The following is a 19,222-nucleotide window of genomic DNA, read 5'->3' on the forward strand; positions in this document are numbered from 1 at the left end:
GCGAATACCTCCGAGTAGTCGTTCAGCAAACCAGCCAGAGCCTCCCTCTCCCTGGATTTTACGTGAGAAAGATCGAACGACACCTTTGGAGCAGCCGAAGGACTAGCATGCTCTACAGTTGCGAGTACCGTATCGGTGGGCTCACGTTGCTCTATCGCAGAGGTGAAGAAAGCCAATGTTTTGTTCTTGGGAAGGCTCAGTGGCTGCTGGCTACAGTTAACCACCCGTAGGGGCACTCTGTGGGCGTCATTAACTGTCACGAGGCACGCGGCTGCCTTCAGGCCATTGCTGAGAGAGTCGACCGGCTCAAGCACTCCCACGGCGCCGCTCTCTACATCTGAAGGCACAAACGCGTACAAAATGTGCTCCGACCAAGGAAGGACGACCGCCTCCTCGACCAACCGGACGGCAACCCGCGAATATACCTTCTCCAATGATCCCACTGTTTGACGGGTGTCAATATCGGTAATGCGAATCTCAGCCCCTCTCCTGTTCAAAAACGGAACTTTTGAGCCGCCCGCATTAACCTCTTCCTCAGAGAATGAGACTACTACCTTCCCTTTTCTCAAAAAATCCTGCCCTAATATACCTGACACTCCGTTTGGCAGAGACACCGTGTCCGGGCATACGTAGCAGGGGTGCTCCAATGCAATTCCGCCGAGAGAGAAGTGTAACCGGTAGAGTCCACTTATGCCAAGAGGATCCCCCGTTATGCCTACAAATTTGGTTGCCATACCACCAAACGCTTCCAACACCTCGCGGTCCCCCTTCCTTCGAAGCGTGTTAAAACTGCTCTCCTTAAGCAATGTCACCTTTGACCCCGTATCTATCAACAATTCCATACAACAACCATTTAACTTGCAACGCACAACAGGGCATGCCTCGTCGGCCACACAAACTACCACCACCTCATCATCTACTGCTCCCTCCCCACGCTCCTCAGGCTGGAGAGGACTAACTAGTTTTTTGACTCGGTATCTGGAGCCCCGCTGTAGGCTTGCTTAGGGCGTGTCTCGCCTGCTTCTCTTTGTGGCTCCCCACGGCGCACGTTTTGGCAGAACCTGGCGATGTGTCCGCGACCCTGGCAAGCGAAGCATACGATTTCTTTAAAATCTCGCATACCGCGCCTGTAGCTTTGTGGCGGTCTCCGGTTTCCCGCGAATGGGCGCTGTTGAGCGCGCGCTTCAACCTGGCGTTCTACCTGCTGAGATAGCAGCTGTTCTAAGCGATCTAACCGCTCTGTCAAGAGAGCAACCTCAGGGTTGAGCACCGCTCTCTCTATGACGCGTACTCTCGCTGCGGCTGTCGTTAACGCCTCATTTTGTTCCTCATCCAATGCGGCCTCCACGGCTTGGTCGAAATTGCTCGGCTTGCGCGAGAGCACGAACCGGCGCACGGGGTCTTGCAGACCAGCCACGAACAAAGCGGTCATTTCCTCTTTAAGTATATCCTCCGCGTATTTCTTCTTAAGCTGGTCTCCTTCCTCCTCCCTGCTTAACGTATCGTGCGCTAGGCGCTGAAGCCGCGACGCAAATGTTCGCACGTCCTCCCCTACCATCTGTCCGGCGTCACGGAACCTCTGTACCCGCACGTGACGTGGTTCAGTGTCGAAATGCTCAAACGCGAGCTTCTTAAATTCCGCAAATGATTTTGTGGATTTTACTTTTTCGTCTCGCCATGCAAAATCATGAGCAGCTCCTGCCATCTTACACCTCGCCATTCCCAGCATTTGAGCATCGGACCATCCCCCCATTTTCCCAATCTCTTCTAGCATGGAAAAGAAATCGCAGATTGGAACCCCTGTCTTATCTCCCGTAAACGTCGGAATGACGCTTCCTAATGCCAGCATGCTTGCTCCGAGCGACGGCTGTGGAGTGGGAGCTCCCTCAGATAAAGACATTTTTTTTTTCAAGCCCTCCGGTGCCTCAAGCCTCTCAAATGGGGGTAAAAGTCCCACAATCAGTCCCGTGATTCCCTTTTGATTACAATTTTGAAGTCATGAATGTCGCAGCATTCAGAGGACATTTGCTTTGAGACCCCACTTCTGACACCAGTGTGATGACCCCCATAATGCGCAGGTCCACACGGGACGGAGAGGCAAAGAGACACCGTATGGCTCAGTTTAAACAAACAGGTATATTCAATAATTACACATGATTAAGATTATACATCAGAGGCTGGGGCGTCCGAGCTTACGTGCCGACGACTTCATGGGGGCGATGGAGTGGCTCCGGAGTTGGGCTCGAGCGGTTGCTGGCAGAAGCTGCACGCCGTCGGGCTTCGGCGCTGAAGGCCCTCTTGGCGAACGATGTCGTCCTGAGCGTTCGGCTTGGAAGATGAACAGGAGGGGAGCTTGTAGATGATGACAGCAGAGCATAATTTTACAACATACATATACAGAGAGTTAAACTGGAAAAAGCAGAACTGAATTTACAAAAGAACAAACTTTGCACTACTTTACTCATCGACCGGGCAGGTTAGTGCCTAAGTAGCATCACATTACATGCTAAGCATGGAGCCCCAGCTCAGACTGGACTGCATCCGTTTACATGTGCTTTTAAGCACTTGATTAACAAAGGACTAAGGGCGGTCATTTCCAGTGGCCCGCCCAAAGCATCAATTCTCCAATCCAAAATAACATGCGAGATGGGGACAACTCCTTGGGTTGGGCTTAGCCTCGAACCCAGAGTCTGTTAACAATACAAACTAAATAAACAACAAAAACGCCACCACTCTCTCTCAAGTGAGAGTATACACAGGCTCTCTCTTCGGAGCTAATTCACTAGCGCCTGTCTTTCCACATTCTTGGCGAGTACTGACTGTCCGCCATGACAGGTGTCCGTCACGGCCCTTCTGGGAATGCGCTTTTGTTCACGAGGCACGGCGGGAAGCTGTGGGTGCCTTCCCGGCGATAGCCCACGACAAAGGGGGGGGGGAGGGAAAGAATGTTGTCTTCGCGGTAGCGCATAGCGTCGGCTGTGGTACGGCGCGCTCTGGCCCGCTGACAGCTCCCTTGTCCTGGAATGTGCCCGGGAGGGCCGCACCTGGAACGGCCACGCAAATTGGGGAGGATAAAGCCTGTTTCCCCGCGGCGGCGGCGGCGAGTCCGGTTGTTCTGGTCGTCACTCAAAGAGCATGTCTGGGTAATTGATGATGCCGCTGTCATCTGGGTCTCCGTCTACGCCGCGCCGTGGAACGCGGAACCTCGCAGCACACAAGGAATGTCACAACATAAAACGCCCTCACGAAAGTTCTCGGGAACAGAGCAGACACAACTCAGGCCACCGAACGAAAGTCCTAAGAAGCGGTGCCACGCGTCTGGTCTTCAGCTTTCATCGACGGTATTGCAGCAGCGAACGATCTAGGCGAAGCGTAACGAGTCACTGACTCCGCAGCCTCTCCTGCTCCCACTTATCCGCGGCAGGAGCGAGGGGAAAACGAGCTCCCAATCGGGAATAATGGACGAGGCACGACGAGGATCTACCGCCACACGGGTGCCACTATGCTATACCTAGGCCTGCTCCCTCTGCCGCTGCGTCTCTCCTGACCGGCCAGCATCGTGCGTATATGTGGCGTGCGAGGGAGAAAGATGCCCGACGGCCAAGTGGCGCAATGGGAGCCGTTGATGCGGTCCTCCCTCCGCCAGGGGCGCTGGCCGCGCCGCTGTGTTTACGGCCAATTTGTAGGCCCCGCGCGCACTTATTTCAGCCTGCGAGTCTCATCATTCTTGATACAAGTCAGCACGTGCCTAACACTTGCTTGCTTCTTTCCCGTTGCAACCCGTTTTATTGCGCCATCTTTTTTTCTTTTATCATCCCCTTCTCTCCGGATCGTTCCCTTTATTGTGTAACAGTTGGTTTCTATGGTGCTTTTTTTTTGGGGGGGGGGGGGGTGTTTCCCCCCACCCCCCTATTTCAGTCGACGTTGCAGCAGCTCAGGTCACCTAGTGTTTGTTGTGGTGCTCGTTACTAATGACCGCCGTACGTCTTGAGTGGTTGAGACGTTCGCGAAGCCGCAGCCACTCATGGAACTTCTTTATTCGCCGAAATGAACATCGTAGTTCAGTTGGGGCCGCCTTTGGTTGCTCGCGGTAACCGCCGGGATGGACTCTATAACATCAATGCTTCGCAAAGGTGCACAGATTTTCATCTCAGCAGCGCAGGCGTTCATGCACATTTTGCTTATCGTTAGTTAGGTCGGCTTTCTTTTGTTCGTAGTGAGAAACAGCCCGAACTATATGAAACGCACAAGAGAATTCTCTTGTGTGTTCCGTCTAGTTTGCGCTGTTTCTCACCGCGAATATTCACCAATTAGCCTAAGCTTTTGTTCTACGACAGTAAATTTCTTTTGTCCATCTTAGATTGGCTTAACCTGAGCCGGTCTGTCCTGTTCTCCATCTCTGCACGTGGTGTACGCATGCGGGCCAGTTACGCCGTTGCGTGCAGGCATATTCGTGCATTATAGTTTGTCGCGTAAGCAATTCCAGTGTTGTGTCACGTCGGCGAGCACGATGTTAAAAAACACCGGGACATTGAATTCCATTATGTGCTGGCTATGCTAGAGCATTCGAAGCAGTTGATTCCTTTGCCGGAAAGGACTGGTGTTGCTTGTGAGACCCGGGGAATCCGGGCCCAGGTCACTCTTACCCGAGCAGTGTTCTCCCCTATCTCTTTTCGTAAGCCACCTTAAACGGCTGGCAGGTAGAGACTTCACACAAACGAAACTCTTCTGGTGACGTCATTTCCAGTCTGGTGACTTACTGCCTGGCTGATGACGTCACATCCTTTCAGCCAATTGATGTGCGGTGATGTTTATTATGGATTTTTATGGCGCAAGGGCAGCTATGGCCAAAGAGCGCCATGGCACAAGGTATTTTTCTATTACTCAAGGTAGGGTCGCCCATTTCCCAAGCTTTTTACCTCTTATAAACCGAGTACCAGGCCAGGGGAAAACTTGTACTCATTGTATCACCGCTGGGTACCCGGCGGCACTGGGAATCGAACCCCGCACCTCCCGCATGGGAGGCGGATGCTCAACCACTTGACCACCGCTGCGGTCCCCAATTGATGTGCGTCGTGCAGCAAGCAGGCATGCATTCAAAGCGAACATGTCGCGCCTGCTTGCAGTGACACTCAATTTTGTCGTTTACTGCTCTTCGCGTATTTATTGCGCGCATTGTTTCGAGTCAACAGGAAGAAAAGGTCTCGCCTATAACAAAGAATGGAGCTAGGGGCTGTGCGCAACACATGAGCGCGTCACCTCAGAAGGAGCAATCTTGGTGTCTGTTCCCAGGTCCTTCGTGCGTAGTGAGTTCCGGCGGCAGGAGATGAGGCTGGTAAGGAAGGGGGATGCAACGAGTGTAAAGGAGATTAATCTGTCAAGATTTTCAAGGCCGCCATGTCGGGCCAGGAAGGAGGGACTGGCAACATCGCTGTCTTCCTTCTACGTTTGTAATTTATATGGTCTCGGTTAGTTGGCTGCCCGCCTGGGTGGTGGGCCAAGTTTGAGCCCCGTCAAGCCTTGCACTCCTCTCCAAGGCACCTCCTGTTTTTGAGTGCCCAGCAAGGAAGAAAGCTGGGGATGTAATGAGTGTTGATGTGGAGTGGAGGTGCAACAACTGCTGAGCAGCGCAGGCTCGTGTGTTGAGTTGACTACAGACAATTATTATAAAAGAGCCGTGATAGCGCTGTTTGCAGCGTTGCAAACATGCTGTGTACTGCGTATGCAAGCTTATACGTACGCCCACCTAAAGGCGTCTATTTTCCTGCGGCTTCGTTTCGGTTTGCCACTCTTCGCAAACCATCAAACTGCGCGCATTGCCCGCTTTGTTTTTCGACGCTTAGCTGCAGCGGTAATCAATCCTCGAAGTGAGTTAAGAGGAAAAAGCATCGAATGGGGAGGCACGCGTTGGTGCCCATGCTTGCACTCAGCAAGAGCTTTGCAGTCGCTCGTCAATGCTTACTCTTCATTGAAGTGCAATTCCAGCTGACCCAACTCGAACTTCGCTTAAAAGCCGAGACGTGAAAGAAGCAGTACTGCCGCACCGCCCGCGTAGTGTATACAGTGGTATTTAAGGGAGAAAAAGAAAGAGAAAACAAAAACTCTAATTCCAGCAGTGCAAACGGGCGGAGTTTAAAGAGCAGCAGCAGGAAGAGTGATGGGCAAATCAGAATGAGAGAGAGAGAAAGGGGAGAGAGGGGGAGAAGGAGGAGAGTCCCGTGGCTGGCGGCCCGCGCGCTGCTGCAGATTACAATGCCCCGGGAGAAAAACTTTTATCTGCCCAACGATCGGTGCCCTGCGCTCAAGAGCTCCGGACACCCCTTCTCCTACGCGCCTCTCCGACCGCCGCATCCCTTGCTCCCCCGCTGCGCGGGATGAATCGGGACGGACAATGAAAACGACGGGAGTCAAAGGGGCGGCTGTGAGCTGCGCTTAAAAATGGGCGAAAGGAAAGAAATGGGTGCACGCTACAATAGGAGATATCGCGTTTGCTTGTGTTTGTGTGAGCGTGCACGCTCGCGCCGATCTTGCTTTACTCTCCGCCCTTCCCATTAGTTCCCTTCGCTCTTGCGATGAGGTTTTTAAAGCTGTAAATTACCTCCTCTCTCGTCACTAAGGTTGAAGCCCCCCCCCCCCCCCCCCCCTCCCCCACGACCCGACTGCGTGCTGGAGATCCGCGGTTCTCAAAGAACCAAGACCGTTGCCGCTCTCAAGTTTGCTTTTTTTTCAGATTTCACTTCACCCCCCCCCCCCCCACTTCTTCCTTGTTTTTTTTTTTCCTTCATTCTATTTTTCCGTCCCTCATAGGCACGTGGGTCCAGCCCTATCTGCATGTATGCATCGGCGAGCGGGCACGCCATCACCCGCGGCGTTCGATGTTCTTTACTTCCCAAAGCAAAAGCAAAGAGAGGAAAAGAAAAAAAGAATGAATCAACACTGTGCAAAGTGTGCTATCACCGTGATCGCACGCTTGGCCAGCCCTTGAGTAGCGTCTGCTCCGATTCATCGCCCACGTCTATGGTTGCTCTTCGCTCGCCCCTTCGTTCATTCATCCATTCACCTGACGTGCGGCGTATACACACCTCTCCCTTCAATACGGAAATCCCCCCCCCCCCCCACCTAATTCACTTTCGCAATTTAAAGGCGTTTCACCGCAAACAACAATTAACGACCTGCGAACGAGAGAGATGAACCTTTGATGCCCGTCCTCTCCGCCGTCGATTCCGTATCGATTTCCTTTTGAGTCCCCGGCCCGGGCCGGAAATTGATATCGCCAGTTTTTCTCCCTTTTGTCTAACTTGAAAGAGGAGGAGAAGGCGAAAGTATCGTCTTCGACCTGCTTCTCCGCTGATTCTTCGTTTGTGTTTCTCTAGCTGTGTCTGGTGAGTGAGCGTTAACTTTCCTCCACTGATCGCTTTGATTCGCGCTGCGCTTCAGTCGATAACCTTGAGAGTCACCGGGTCCTGTTGTTTACTTCCGTGTTCTCTTCACCGCAGGACCGTCATTCTTTTCTCTATTTATTCTTTCTTTCCTATTTCATTATCACTTACCTTTCACTTTCTTTTTCTTCGTCTCATTCCCGGCTATAGAGGCGCACCGATTCCGCGATCACGGTCTGTATCTCTTTTCATCGATTCTACACGGTTCCTTTTGTAAATAGAATTGAGACATTTTTCTTTGCGAAGAATAGAAGAACAGTAAAGAAACACATAGCATAACACAACGCTATTTGTTTGGCTTTTCACTTGGAGGCATTTTTTTTTACGTATTAAATAATGGCAAGTTAGTAAATGTATTTTTCTACCTGGCTATTTCTTGGCTAACCCTTTCAAGCTCCCTTTTCTGTTCAGCTACGTGTCGGCTGGGCCTCCGCAAGTACCACCATTGCCCGTTCTCCTTTTTTTTTTTTCATCGATTCTCACCCCTTTGCGAAAACAGGAATCCGTTCATAGCGCCGCCGATACAATGGTCGAACCCGCGGTGGCTACGCGCCCGCTGTTTCTCTTTTCTTGTTCTTGTCGCAAGCCGCCATCAATGTCTTCTTCAGAGCCGAGGCAGAGGAACCCCGTCGTCTCCTTGCGCTGGTAATTGCTCGCCAGACCATGGCTCATTCAAACTCGTTTCCCCTCCTTGCGCCATCTCCCGGTTTGTATGCCTTGTTTGATTTCCTTTTTTTTTTTTACTCGTTTCCTCCCTTATCTTGTTTTTTTTTTGTTCGTTCTGTATCGCCAGAGATCTTCCGTTCAGGGTCATATATTCTCGTTTCTGAGTTGCATCGCTGCGCGTTCAGACATCACAGAGTCACATTCAATCTGTGCTGCGCTATTTCCTAGTTCTTTTTGTAGCTTCCATACCCTTTCTGAGTTCCATACCCTTTCTACAACTACGTTCACTGTACACTTTCTTGTGTACTCTTTGGTTTCTGCAGAGAAGAGCCTTTGTTTAAAGTTCTTCTAACCGCACGCGTCTTATCGTAAGCCTGCAAAATGTTTTTCTTTTTTAGACGGCGGCGGAGTGCCCCTTACTAACGACACGCCCCATAATGACTTGTGAAACAAAGGCGAGGAACTTAGTTGCCTAATTTTCGTTTGTTTCTTGACAGAACCCGTTAATGTTTTAATACTGTTGCCTATCTAGGGCGACCGCTGGCGTGACCTGCGCGCAGCAGAACGTGTCTTTGATACTGTGTTGAAATATGATTGACGACGTGCTGGGGAAGGACTTTTTGAAACAAACGTCACTAATCTCGTTGTGTTGTTTCTTTTTGTAGTTTTCTGCTAAAGGTTACTTTTCAGGGTCATGTTAAGCAAACTGCTTTCTAATTGCGCTCGAATATCTATCCACTGGCCCTGAAAAGACAGCGTTTTTTAAAATAAATATTTATACTTGAAGCTGAAGCCTGTTGTGCCTTGAGTGGAACCGGTGTAACAATTCACGTTGTTTTACTCTTCTATTTCTGCAATTTTTTTTGTTAAAAAACAGAGACGACTTTTGTCGCTAGGAAGCATGACTGGTTTGTAGAATCCATGATTTGGGCCAGCATGAACTTTGGGACACAAACGAAGAGAGACACATGGAACACGGAACACACTGCTGCAGTGTGTTCCGTGTTCCATGTGTCTCTCTTCGTTTGTGTCCCAAAGTTCATGCTGGCCCAAATCATGGATTCATACCAACTGGCCCAGAAAAATGCCATCTTGTGGTTTGTAGAAATATCAACCATTACTTCTTGAAAAACTTGAACATCAGACTTTTGTTCTCGTGGAAAAAAGAAGTGTTCGCGAGTGCTCTTTTTTTTTAAGTAAAACGAAATAACGACATCAAACTTCCAGAGCTGCCAGCTGTTTCACGAATTCTCTTCGCCAGTTGGCCCTCATGCATATTCCAGGAGATTCAGGACTCAGTAATTCAATAAAGCTGCCGTACGGGCTCGCATGGTTTGGATCACTTAGTTGTGCAGAATACCGCGAATGACAATTTGCTGAGTACGACTGCCGAGATTTCCAGCCATACGTTCAATACACCAAATAGTCATTTTCAATTTGTATCTGAGAGCTTCCTTGCCTCGATAGTAGGATACACTACGCGTAGGTTTTAGTTGGATCCCATGCTCATTGTTATCTTCTTCGCAGCCCGCACTAAGACCACTCTGAAATTGCGCGGAGGTGAGCTGAACTCTACAACACCAGCTCAAGGGTCCGAATCATCGTGTATTTCGAATGATAACAACTGCACTGAAGTATATCGTCAAACTTGTTAATATTTGAAGGAGACGTTGCAGCACCGTGGGGATCGGCGGCTTCTTGTAATGAAGCCCTTTGTCCAGATTTAGCGTGAGACATTTTGTCAAAATATTGTAAGAATTTTTATGCACTTCTATGACCGTAACGCCCTTATTCAAAAAGATAACTTCATTTCTGCATGGTTGTAGTTTTATGTTTATGATATCAGTGCGTATAAACGTCCAGAAAAACGCATACTGCTACTATAAGCGTTCGCAATGCAATTTGGTGCAGTAATTTAGGTACAGCTGGTTTCCGCACCGCCTTCGGCAGCGAAGCACGCGCGGGAGAGCCGCCGCTGGCTATAGTTAGTCAAGCTGGCTTCACCGCATGACAGCAATGTTGTGTTGAAAAGGACTACAAGAGACCGAAGATCACCTTCAAGAGCACCTAACATTCACCTCGTCACGCGGTTTCACAGCGCTATCGCTGCCCGCGGGTACCCAAACCACTCTGCCGGCCAGTCTTCGCGAGTAAAGTGATCGAAGAACAGCGTCAGAAGCGCCACTTGCAGGGGCACTGCGCGCAGTTCGATATATCGAGCGACCGGCTAAATTATAGTTCGATATAGAGCGCGACTTCATGTACTTTTAAACAGTATTTTCAAGCGGTACGTTCGATATAGCCAATAATTCGAAATAACCGTGTAGATATAACGGCTGTCGGCTGTTATTTGTTAAAAATAGGGGCGTGCAGATATTCTAAATTATCTAAAAGCGAATCGCATATCCGAGTATTTCAATTCGGTAAACGAATCAGGTTGTGCATGTACAAATTTATTCGAAGCGAATTGAATCCTTTCTCAGGTTTTGGAATAGTTTTCGAATAACCTGAACGAAATTCTAATAGGACGCACAACAGCTTTTTTTTTTCGATGACTGCTTCAAAATACGGGCCCACTCCGACGCTGCACAGCATGCTGACGCAATCGGTCACTGCGCAAAGAAAGGTTCAGCATCGCGACGGTCTATTCATGTGGCGGCGTTCATAATGCTCATACAAATGAAGTTAAGGATAGTGCGACGAGCTGAAAGCAAAATGACAAGTGTAACATTAAGAGACAGGAAGAGGGCAGATTGGATCAGGGATCAAACAAGGGTTAATGACACCCTAGTCGGAATCAAGAGGAAGAAATGGGCCCGGGCAGGGCATGTAATGCGAAGGCAAGAAAACCGCTGGTCCTTAAGGGTAACGGAGTGGATTCCAAGAGAAGGCAAGCGTAGCAGGGGGGGCGGCAGAAAGTTAGGCGGGTGGATGAGGTCAAGAAGTTTGCTAAAATACGGTTGCCGCAGCTGGCAAAGGACAGGCTTATTGGAGATACATGGAAGATGTGCTTGCGTGAGTCTTCTTTTCGCACGAATATTCGCACATGTAGCGAATAATCACAAGAATATTACCATTTGTTTCGGTTTCTAAAACTCCCCACCCCCACGCCGCTAATTTAAACCATTTGTTATCGAATTGGTAAGAACGAGCATCGGTCATCACATCAGCTTCTATCTCGCATTGCACACAATACGGAAGTAAACCGAAATGTGGAAGAAATATGGTTCAGTATGACGGTAAACAATCCGCTCCGGAAAGCAGCACTTCCGCATACTGTGTGAGCGCATATATTTTATTACGGGGCTTTCTACCGCAGATGCTTCAGTTCGGCGTGAGGGTAAATTACGAGTCTATATTTTCTTTATGCTTTACTTACGTAGAGATAGCTTGCATAAATATTTTTTTATTCTTGTTATCAAGTTCCATAGTATGCCCAAAAACTACCCCCTTTCTTTAACTAGAAAAAATAAAAGAGTAATGGATGTTTATATTCCTATGGCTTTTCGCGATGAGGACGACGCAGCGGTTAAATTGCCGCGCTCAAAACGGGCGCTCATTTTTTTTTATTCTTGCACATAAACTACCTAACCATCTCTTATACAAATATGGGACCGCGGCGCCTTCGTGCGAATTCACTCTGTAGATAAAAGAAAGCAGTCCCTCTTCGCTCTCTCACTCTTTTTTCTTCCACTTTCTCTCTCTGCTTTTCCTTGTTTATTCCTCCATGCCCTTTTGCGGCATGTCTCACTCTAAAGCACCCCGACGACCAAACATAACTTTAACGCAAGACTCATTTTTCAACCCACTGAGCCCGCGCAGTTACTCCATGCAGTACATATTTATTCTGTTTGCTTTTTTCTTTTCTTTCTGTTACCCGTTTTGTCGTAAACAAGTCGTTTCATAAAGCATGGATGTGAGGTACGCGCTCTTCTTGGAATTAGGGAGAGAAGTCAAGGCAGAGCGTGGGGGAGAGGTTAGAAGGGAAGGAAAGGAATATTCGTGTTTCCCCAGAAAGCCTTTGCTTCTCGTTCCGCTTGCTCGGCTGTACTTCTTTCCTGCTCTTTCTGTGGCTCTCAGATGTTGGTCGTATACTTCGTCATACGACTATCGTTCTATCTAATTACTCATCCGATTTCCACGTATCATGGTGTCTCTTCCTACTCTAGCATACGTGCTCTCTGTCGTGCGCTTCCTTTTTCCTCCTAGCGACATCGCTTACTTGACATGAGGGAAATTACTTGCGCAGTCGTGTTTCCCCATCCGCATCTCTTTTTTAAATGTTTTCACTAAATCCTATCCTCTGAGTAATTTCTTTTTACTTACTTTAAAGAAACTTAAGTCCGCTGCGTCTGATTTCTCCGGTCGACAGCATCCTCGGCCTTTTTGAAATGCTGCGCCAGAAAAGCGAGAGTTCAAAAAATATGTTTCGCTCTGGGACACCGTCCACGTCCGGTTTTCAAATTACAGCAATGTCCGCAGCGCGCAACGTACACGTTTCGTCAGTGGCTCGTCTCAGAGTTGCCAGCTAGGCAAGCGCGGTATCCTCTCTCCGCTCTCCTTTCTCTCTTCTTTTTTTTTTCTTTTTGCTTCGGAACCTTCTGATCCTGCCTCTGTTTTTTTTTTTTTCTCCTCCGCACTACATAAAGCGATTCCGCATTTTTGGCTCGTCTTGGCTTCAGCCAGCTGCCAGCAAAGCCGGCTGCGGCGGGCGGCGGTCTTGGTGCTGCGTCGTAAACGCGTGTGGCTTTGAATGGGATCAAGCCCTCTGCTGGGCCTTCTCTATCTCTCTCTCTCTCTCTCTCTTTCTTGGCCAGGGTATGAGTGTTTGGTCCGCCGAGGAATCCGTCGCGTCTTCTCTAGATCGCTTCTGCTCCGCCTTGACTCGTTTGGCTCCCCAAGCTTTAAGGGATTGCGCGCAGGCTTTAAGTGAGCGGGCCGGCTCGGTATCCTGATGGCCCAAGCAGAAAACGAGGCCTGCGCCGATCTGGGTTTATCTGTCTTGTTCGTTTTTTCATTTGATAACGGCGGAGCCGATTTTTGTCGGTCGTTTCGTTCGGTACCTCGTCTCCCATCATACTGCGCCATCCGTGTAATTCGTCATAAAGCTGTTTATCTTTCATAAATCTGTGATGCTGTGCTATGACAAAACCTGCATGAATTCTTCAGATTTTTTTTCTTTTAGTTTCTTGCCTTCCTCCCTGTAGTACGCAGTTCAAAAATTAAGACTGAGAATCGAGTGGAGCTTTGGTTGGAATGCAGGCTGTTTGATAACATTTTTTTTATTCGATAAACCCTCGTTTCCTCACAGCACTGACCTCTTTCTGTTGAGTTTGCCCTTTTTATTCACACGAATATTAATTGGCTCAGGACTGTTCGATGTTATGCATCTATCTCATTGTTGTAAAGGTTCCTGTAGTACAAGAATTCTCTCCATTACTAATTTACTTCGTTATAATAAACGCGTATGCATACATGGGCGGGATGCCAACATTAGCTACTTTTCAGCGCATTTGTTAAGGAAAAGTTGCTTGTACGTGCGACCCATATTAATTTGACCAAATTATGTAAACAAGAAAATTGACTCCTAAGAAAAAAAACTGGTTGCATAAACCCGCCGCGGTGGCTCAGCGGTTATGGCGCTCGGCTACTGATCCGGAGTTCCCGGGTTCAAACCCGACCGTGGCGGCCGCGTTTCGATGGAGGCGAAACGCTAAGGCGCCCGTGTGCTGTGCGATGTCAGTGCACGTTAAAGATCTCCAGGTGGTCGAAATTATTCCGGAGCCCTCCACTACGGCACCTCTTTCTTCCTTTCTTCGCTCAGTCCCTCCTTTATCCCTTCCCTTACGGCGTGGTTCAGGTGTCGGTCGCGATGTGAGACAGATACTGCGCCATTGCCTTTCCCCAAAAAAACAATTTTCAATTTTTTTCAATGTTGGAAGAGACTCAGAAGAAAATAACGAATAATCCCGGAGAGAAAAAAAAGATAAAATTCCTGCAGTGTCGCCTGAATGCCATAGCGACATTGCAGGCCCACCAAATGAAGTGGCAAAACACATAGTGCTGTATACGTCTTTTATAGTATATATGCGCCAATTTATAGCTTTTTTCTTTTACATAAAATTATGAATTCTTTGGCACACAGAAGGAGGAGACCTGTGAATAAACACCGAAAAAAGGCACCAGCTGTCCACAGCAGTGACGTGTTCTTATTTTTGTGCTTTATAAATTAAAGTTGATGACACTTGTTTTTGTTAGTATTTTATCTCTGAGGAAAATCATTCGCGTTTCTTGCAAATGTCACAGGTCCGTCGCATGCTTTGGTGTCCACCTGAACGAACCGCTCATTTGTTTCATTCTTGTCACTTTGCATGCGCACACAGACGAACAGGCGGGCGCACACAGACAGCTCTTTCCTTAGACGCGTGGAGCAGAAATCTCCGCCTGAGAATTCGTGGCATGAACGCTGCTTCTCTGTCTATACCTCCGCTTGGCTTCCGTTGTTGTTTCTGGCTAAGTGCGTGCCCCAAAGGGCGCCGCCCATTCCCTACGTCGCACCTCTTGCAAAGCGCCCCCCGTGGGCGGCGGAGCGTGCTGTTAATGGTGGCACCAGCTGCCCTCCCTGCCACCCTTTCTATCTCCAGGTGTCCGCCACACAGGCATGCAGCCCTTCGGGGCCGCGGAAGCGGTATTTATAGGCCGCGCCCCTCTCTACTTCTCGGCTCTGCGCTGGAAAGATATGCGCAATGATATAGGGACAACCCGTGCTGCCTACGCACATGCCTCAAGCCCTCGCCTTGTGTATACGCCGCCGCAAAACCTGCGCCTTGGCGTCACTTCAGGAAGCGGTTTCCACGCGTGCTCGCGTTTGCGCGCACATAGGTTTAAAGGCTTGTGTCCTAAGCGGGTTAATTTCAAGTAAACGAAGTAAAATTTTACTCCATAATGGTAGAATTACTCCAATGGAACAGTAGCGCTTATGGAGTAATTTTACTCCCGCTCAATAAAAATGCTTTTCACCCTTTTGTTGCATTCGGTCTTTCTGCAGGGGTCAGTGTGGTCAGGCGTTCGACTCCGGAGCACGTGTTCGCAGGATTGACTCCGCCGCGTTTCGATGGAGAGGAAACGCGAAAACGCCCGTCCACAGTTGTTTTCATGCACGCTATGGAAAACCCCAGAGAGAGGAAATGAACCCGGAGCTTTCCACTAAGGCTTGCATCAGAGCCCACGGAATTCTTTTGCCGCGTCTGTGTCGTGTCATTGGACACAGCTTGTGCAGCTCATTGTATTGTGGCCTCGCACCTACACTGCAAGACTGCTCCCCACCTTTGGTCAAATGTTTAGGGGAATCCCCCAAGGCGGAATAGATTTGTTGCCACTTCGCGTTATTGGTCAATTCGCTCTCGCCCTACCATATGCTAGCCGTCCCGGTTAGCTCAGTTGGTAGAGCGACTGCTCCGGTGAAGCGGTGGTCCTGAGCTCGAACCCCGGACCAGGAAGAATTTTTCTTTAACTGCGAAGTTTCTGTGGAAGCTGAATAGCTTTCCTCTGTAGCCGTATGGCTGCGCTTGGGTGGATGCCAATGAATAATTACATATTATGAATAATTACTTATTCATAATTATTATGAATTCATACTAATTATGAATTCATTTTAATTATGAATTCATTATAATTGTTATAATTATGAATAATTATTGAATAGTTAGCGCTGGTCCTGTTGTTTTCTTCATTTGTCCCCGTCTTTTGCGCTATTTTCCCTTGAATAGTTACTACCTCGTGCCCCTATTTCTGACGTTACCACTTTCCTTCATTCACTGTGGAGCAGCAGCAGGCCAGAGACGTGCTTTTCTCTTGCCAAAATCTCTCCACCATTCCTGACATTAAAGCTTTCTCTCTCTTTCTTCTTGACCGTAAACGCTATTTTTAATCATGAGCCACCTGTTCACACCTGGTCGGGGTGTTCTGTCTGCTTTCATTTCTTTCGGCAGTCGGCAGAAGCTCTTGCACGCGCCTAGATGGTGGAGGGACTTCTCGAAGCAAAACACACCTCGGAATATGGCGTTTTGTAGCGAGAGCTACACTACGCCAGCTCTTCGAGCCTTCAGCGTGGCACCCCTTGAGCTCCGTGGCGGCGCCGTGGTCACGTGGTTGGCCACGTGGGTGACCACGTGGTGCGCTCGTTGGTCACGTGATGCGGAGCAGCTGCTGTTGCCGGCGGCGCGGCGCGCAGCAGCTGCAACAAACAGCTGTGCGCATGCGCCGTTTCAAGTAGGACGAAGATGAAGAAGGGACGCCCAGCGAAATGGAGCGGCGAAAGACTGACTTCAATTCGACTGAGCTAGTTCCACTTGGCCAGATGTCGCTATCGCATCACTCCACGTTTAACCAGAGCTAAACCGCGGCCATATTTTTCTTCTGTCACCGTGGCACTCAAACTTTTGGTTATCGAATCCGTATTACCCAGATATTCCACGTTAAAAAGCGCATTCGACCTGAGAGGACTTTTAGCATTCCAAGAAACCACGCTATTCTCTAGTCTGCGCAGTTGTCCACCTGCTGCATCCCCCCCCCCCCGGTATTTTTTTTTTAGTGTTTTCCGTGTCTAGACATTTTCTTTCCGTTCACCTGCGCAGATGTCTTTCGGAGGCCCCAGCACTTACGGAGCAGCGCGGCATGAGCGGGGAACGTGACCCCACGTGACCAAGCTCGGCCATGACGTCAGCGGCGGCGCCGAGACCTCGACACCGGGCCAGCCTGGCTCTGGTGGCATTGCTGCTGGTGCTGCGCACAGCCGGCGTCGCTGCTGCCACCGACCAGCCGTCCCTGACGACAGGTGAGGTGCCATTTACGACAACTTATTAGACTGCGCAGACGGTCGTGCGCATGCGCATTGTTGTCTAGTTTTGTAGTACTCAGGTATTCATGTGACGTCACGGGCGCCATTTTGTGGAGCAGCTCACAGCTTCGGCAATGTAAGCCAGAGCAGAGGCCGATGAGCAAATTAGATACGCCTTCAGCCTTTCGCCATGCTTCGTGCGCCACAAAATGGCGGCCATTGTGACGTACGTGTATACTACGTGGATGTGACTGAAGGCACGGTTTCCGAAGAGTTCTTAAGTCGCGTTATTTGATTATGCCGGTCAATTAATCATAATTAAAGCAATATGGTATGATTGTGCAGAGGCTATGATCAGTAAGAAGTTTCCTGTGTAAAATTTATCCAACCACGTTTTACAGGTGCTGACCAATCGCAACAGCCAGCGAGATGAGTGCCCAGACTAATCACAAACCGCACCTGTACGTAAGAGGAGCTTTGGGAACGTAATTGCTTAGCGCTGAGGGTAACGTCGTCACGAGCGATTAATGGATGTCTTCGAGCAAAACCCGCCTTGGAGGAATGCAAAAGCATTGACGCCTCCACGACACTATTTGCGCATCTTTGATTCTCTTTGCTCCTCTTTGCCTTATCGACTCATTGATTAGTTATCGATTGGTTGATTGCCTCCATTGATTGCGAGGTTCAATGTTATTTCATCAATTTCCCCAGTTTCTGTAATCAATTGTTTTAATTAATCACATTTACTCTGATTGCACACTCTTTTCGTTTCAATCGCTCATTTTGAATTTTCAAATTTGGCGCCATGATTCGTTTTGAAATTTGGCGCCATGGTTCGTTCCCGCCCATCTACTTGTTTTCGCAAGCATTCGCTATGTTCACAACAATTCTCTACATTTGTGACATCTTTGGCTCTAATTAATTATGTAATCATCCGATTGACATCAATTTTTTGCGCATCATCCTGGCATCCTCCTCTATCGATCACAACCATTCGTTTGATGTTATATCTTCTGAGAACGCCATGACTGCTGAGGACACATTTTGCGGACAAGAGACCGCCGAAATAGCCTAGAAATGCTTTCGCATTAAAAAGGCGTATGGCTATACCCACCAAGAACTGTGGCTCTACGCGGGTGCTCACCAGCATCCAAACTGCACTTGACCATTTCTACAGCGAACGTACAGATGTGAGAAGCTCGAAAGGGTACACATAAGTTCGCGCTCAAAAGCACATTTTATTTTTACTTTTATATCGACGTTTAAAGCGTATTAAGAGGATCAACGCCTGAAGGAAAATTACTTAGGCAAAGAAAGCGACAGAGATACGGTTCATTCTCATAATAAGGGCACAACCGTTGCTTATAAATGTGTGGCCATTCATATCGCTTCGGACTGTACGGGAACCTGCGGCTTAATTTATGAATTGTTACGTTCGTATAAGAAGTCAGCCGGAGCTTCTTCTGTGGCCTGGTGGTGATCGGATAGTGTAATGTTATTAATATTACTAATGTTTTGTTCGTTTGTATGACTGCAAACGCAACAGAATTGAACTGACAGTCTAGCCACTTACACATCAAAGGTCACAATGCGCAGAGTATAATCAATCACAGAGGCGGGACTAGTTTCGTGGTTAGTGGCTGTCCGCATAAAGAAACGTGGCCGTCTATTTGTCATTTACCACAGGAAACGCTTACGGAGCGATATATCAACTGCAGTTATCTTTCGGCGGTGTTTTAACCATTCATTACGATTTTGCTTTAGTTATTCATTTGTTTCCTTGCTTAGTACCATGTCTACAAATTGCTCGCCTGGGAACTGCATTGTTTCCGATGTTATAAATGACATCGAAAATGCCACAATTCATCTCTTAATTTTTCTAATCCGGAACTTTAGAGCGTGATCGTTATCAGAGAGGTGAGGCACCTTCAGTAGTCTCCTCCCTTTTATTTTTTTTTCTCTCTCGAAGTTTTTCGAAAGCCCCCTTAGCTTAAGGCTGGCATCGAACGGCGTATTTTTTGCGAACATTCAGAACCAGGAAGGGAGTCAATAAGGAGGCGCGGCATTTTACGAATTCATCCACTGCCCGATGAGCCGAGCGCTCGGAGTAAGCTCGCGGGAAGGCAACGAGCAATCGATAAAGAAGAGTCCTTCCTTCCAATTGATATTTTAATCGATTAGTCAGTATACAGGTCAGTTGAAGCTCCGCTGTGCTCGCAATATTCGCTGGAAAAGGTCGGCCACATATATTTTAACCACACATTCTTGCATTCTACGA

General features: G+C 48.6%; 1 protein-coding gene across 1 annotated transcript in view; it reads left to right on the forward strand.

The window, feature by feature from the left end:
• LOC144128938 (uncharacterized) overlaps positions 1-19,222 on the forward strand; it is a 123,871-nt gene that overhangs the window by 92,554 nt on the left and 12,095 nt on the right. Inside the window, exon 2 of the mRNA XM_077662759.1 lies at positions 16,742-16,941. Coding sequence (XP_077518885.1) covers positions 16,821-16,941 — 121 coding nt within the window. The 5' untranslated portion in view covers positions 16,742-16,820. The remainder of the gene's footprint in view (positions 1-16,741; positions 16,942-19,222) is intronic.

Source organism: Amblyomma americanum, chromosome 4 (assembly GCF_052857255.1).
Source record: "Amblyomma americanum isolate KBUSLIRL-KWMA chromosome 4, ASM5285725v1, whole genome shotgun sequence".
Taxonomy (NCBI): Eukaryota; Metazoa; Arthropoda; class Arachnida; order Ixodida; family Ixodidae; genus Amblyomma; species Amblyomma americanum.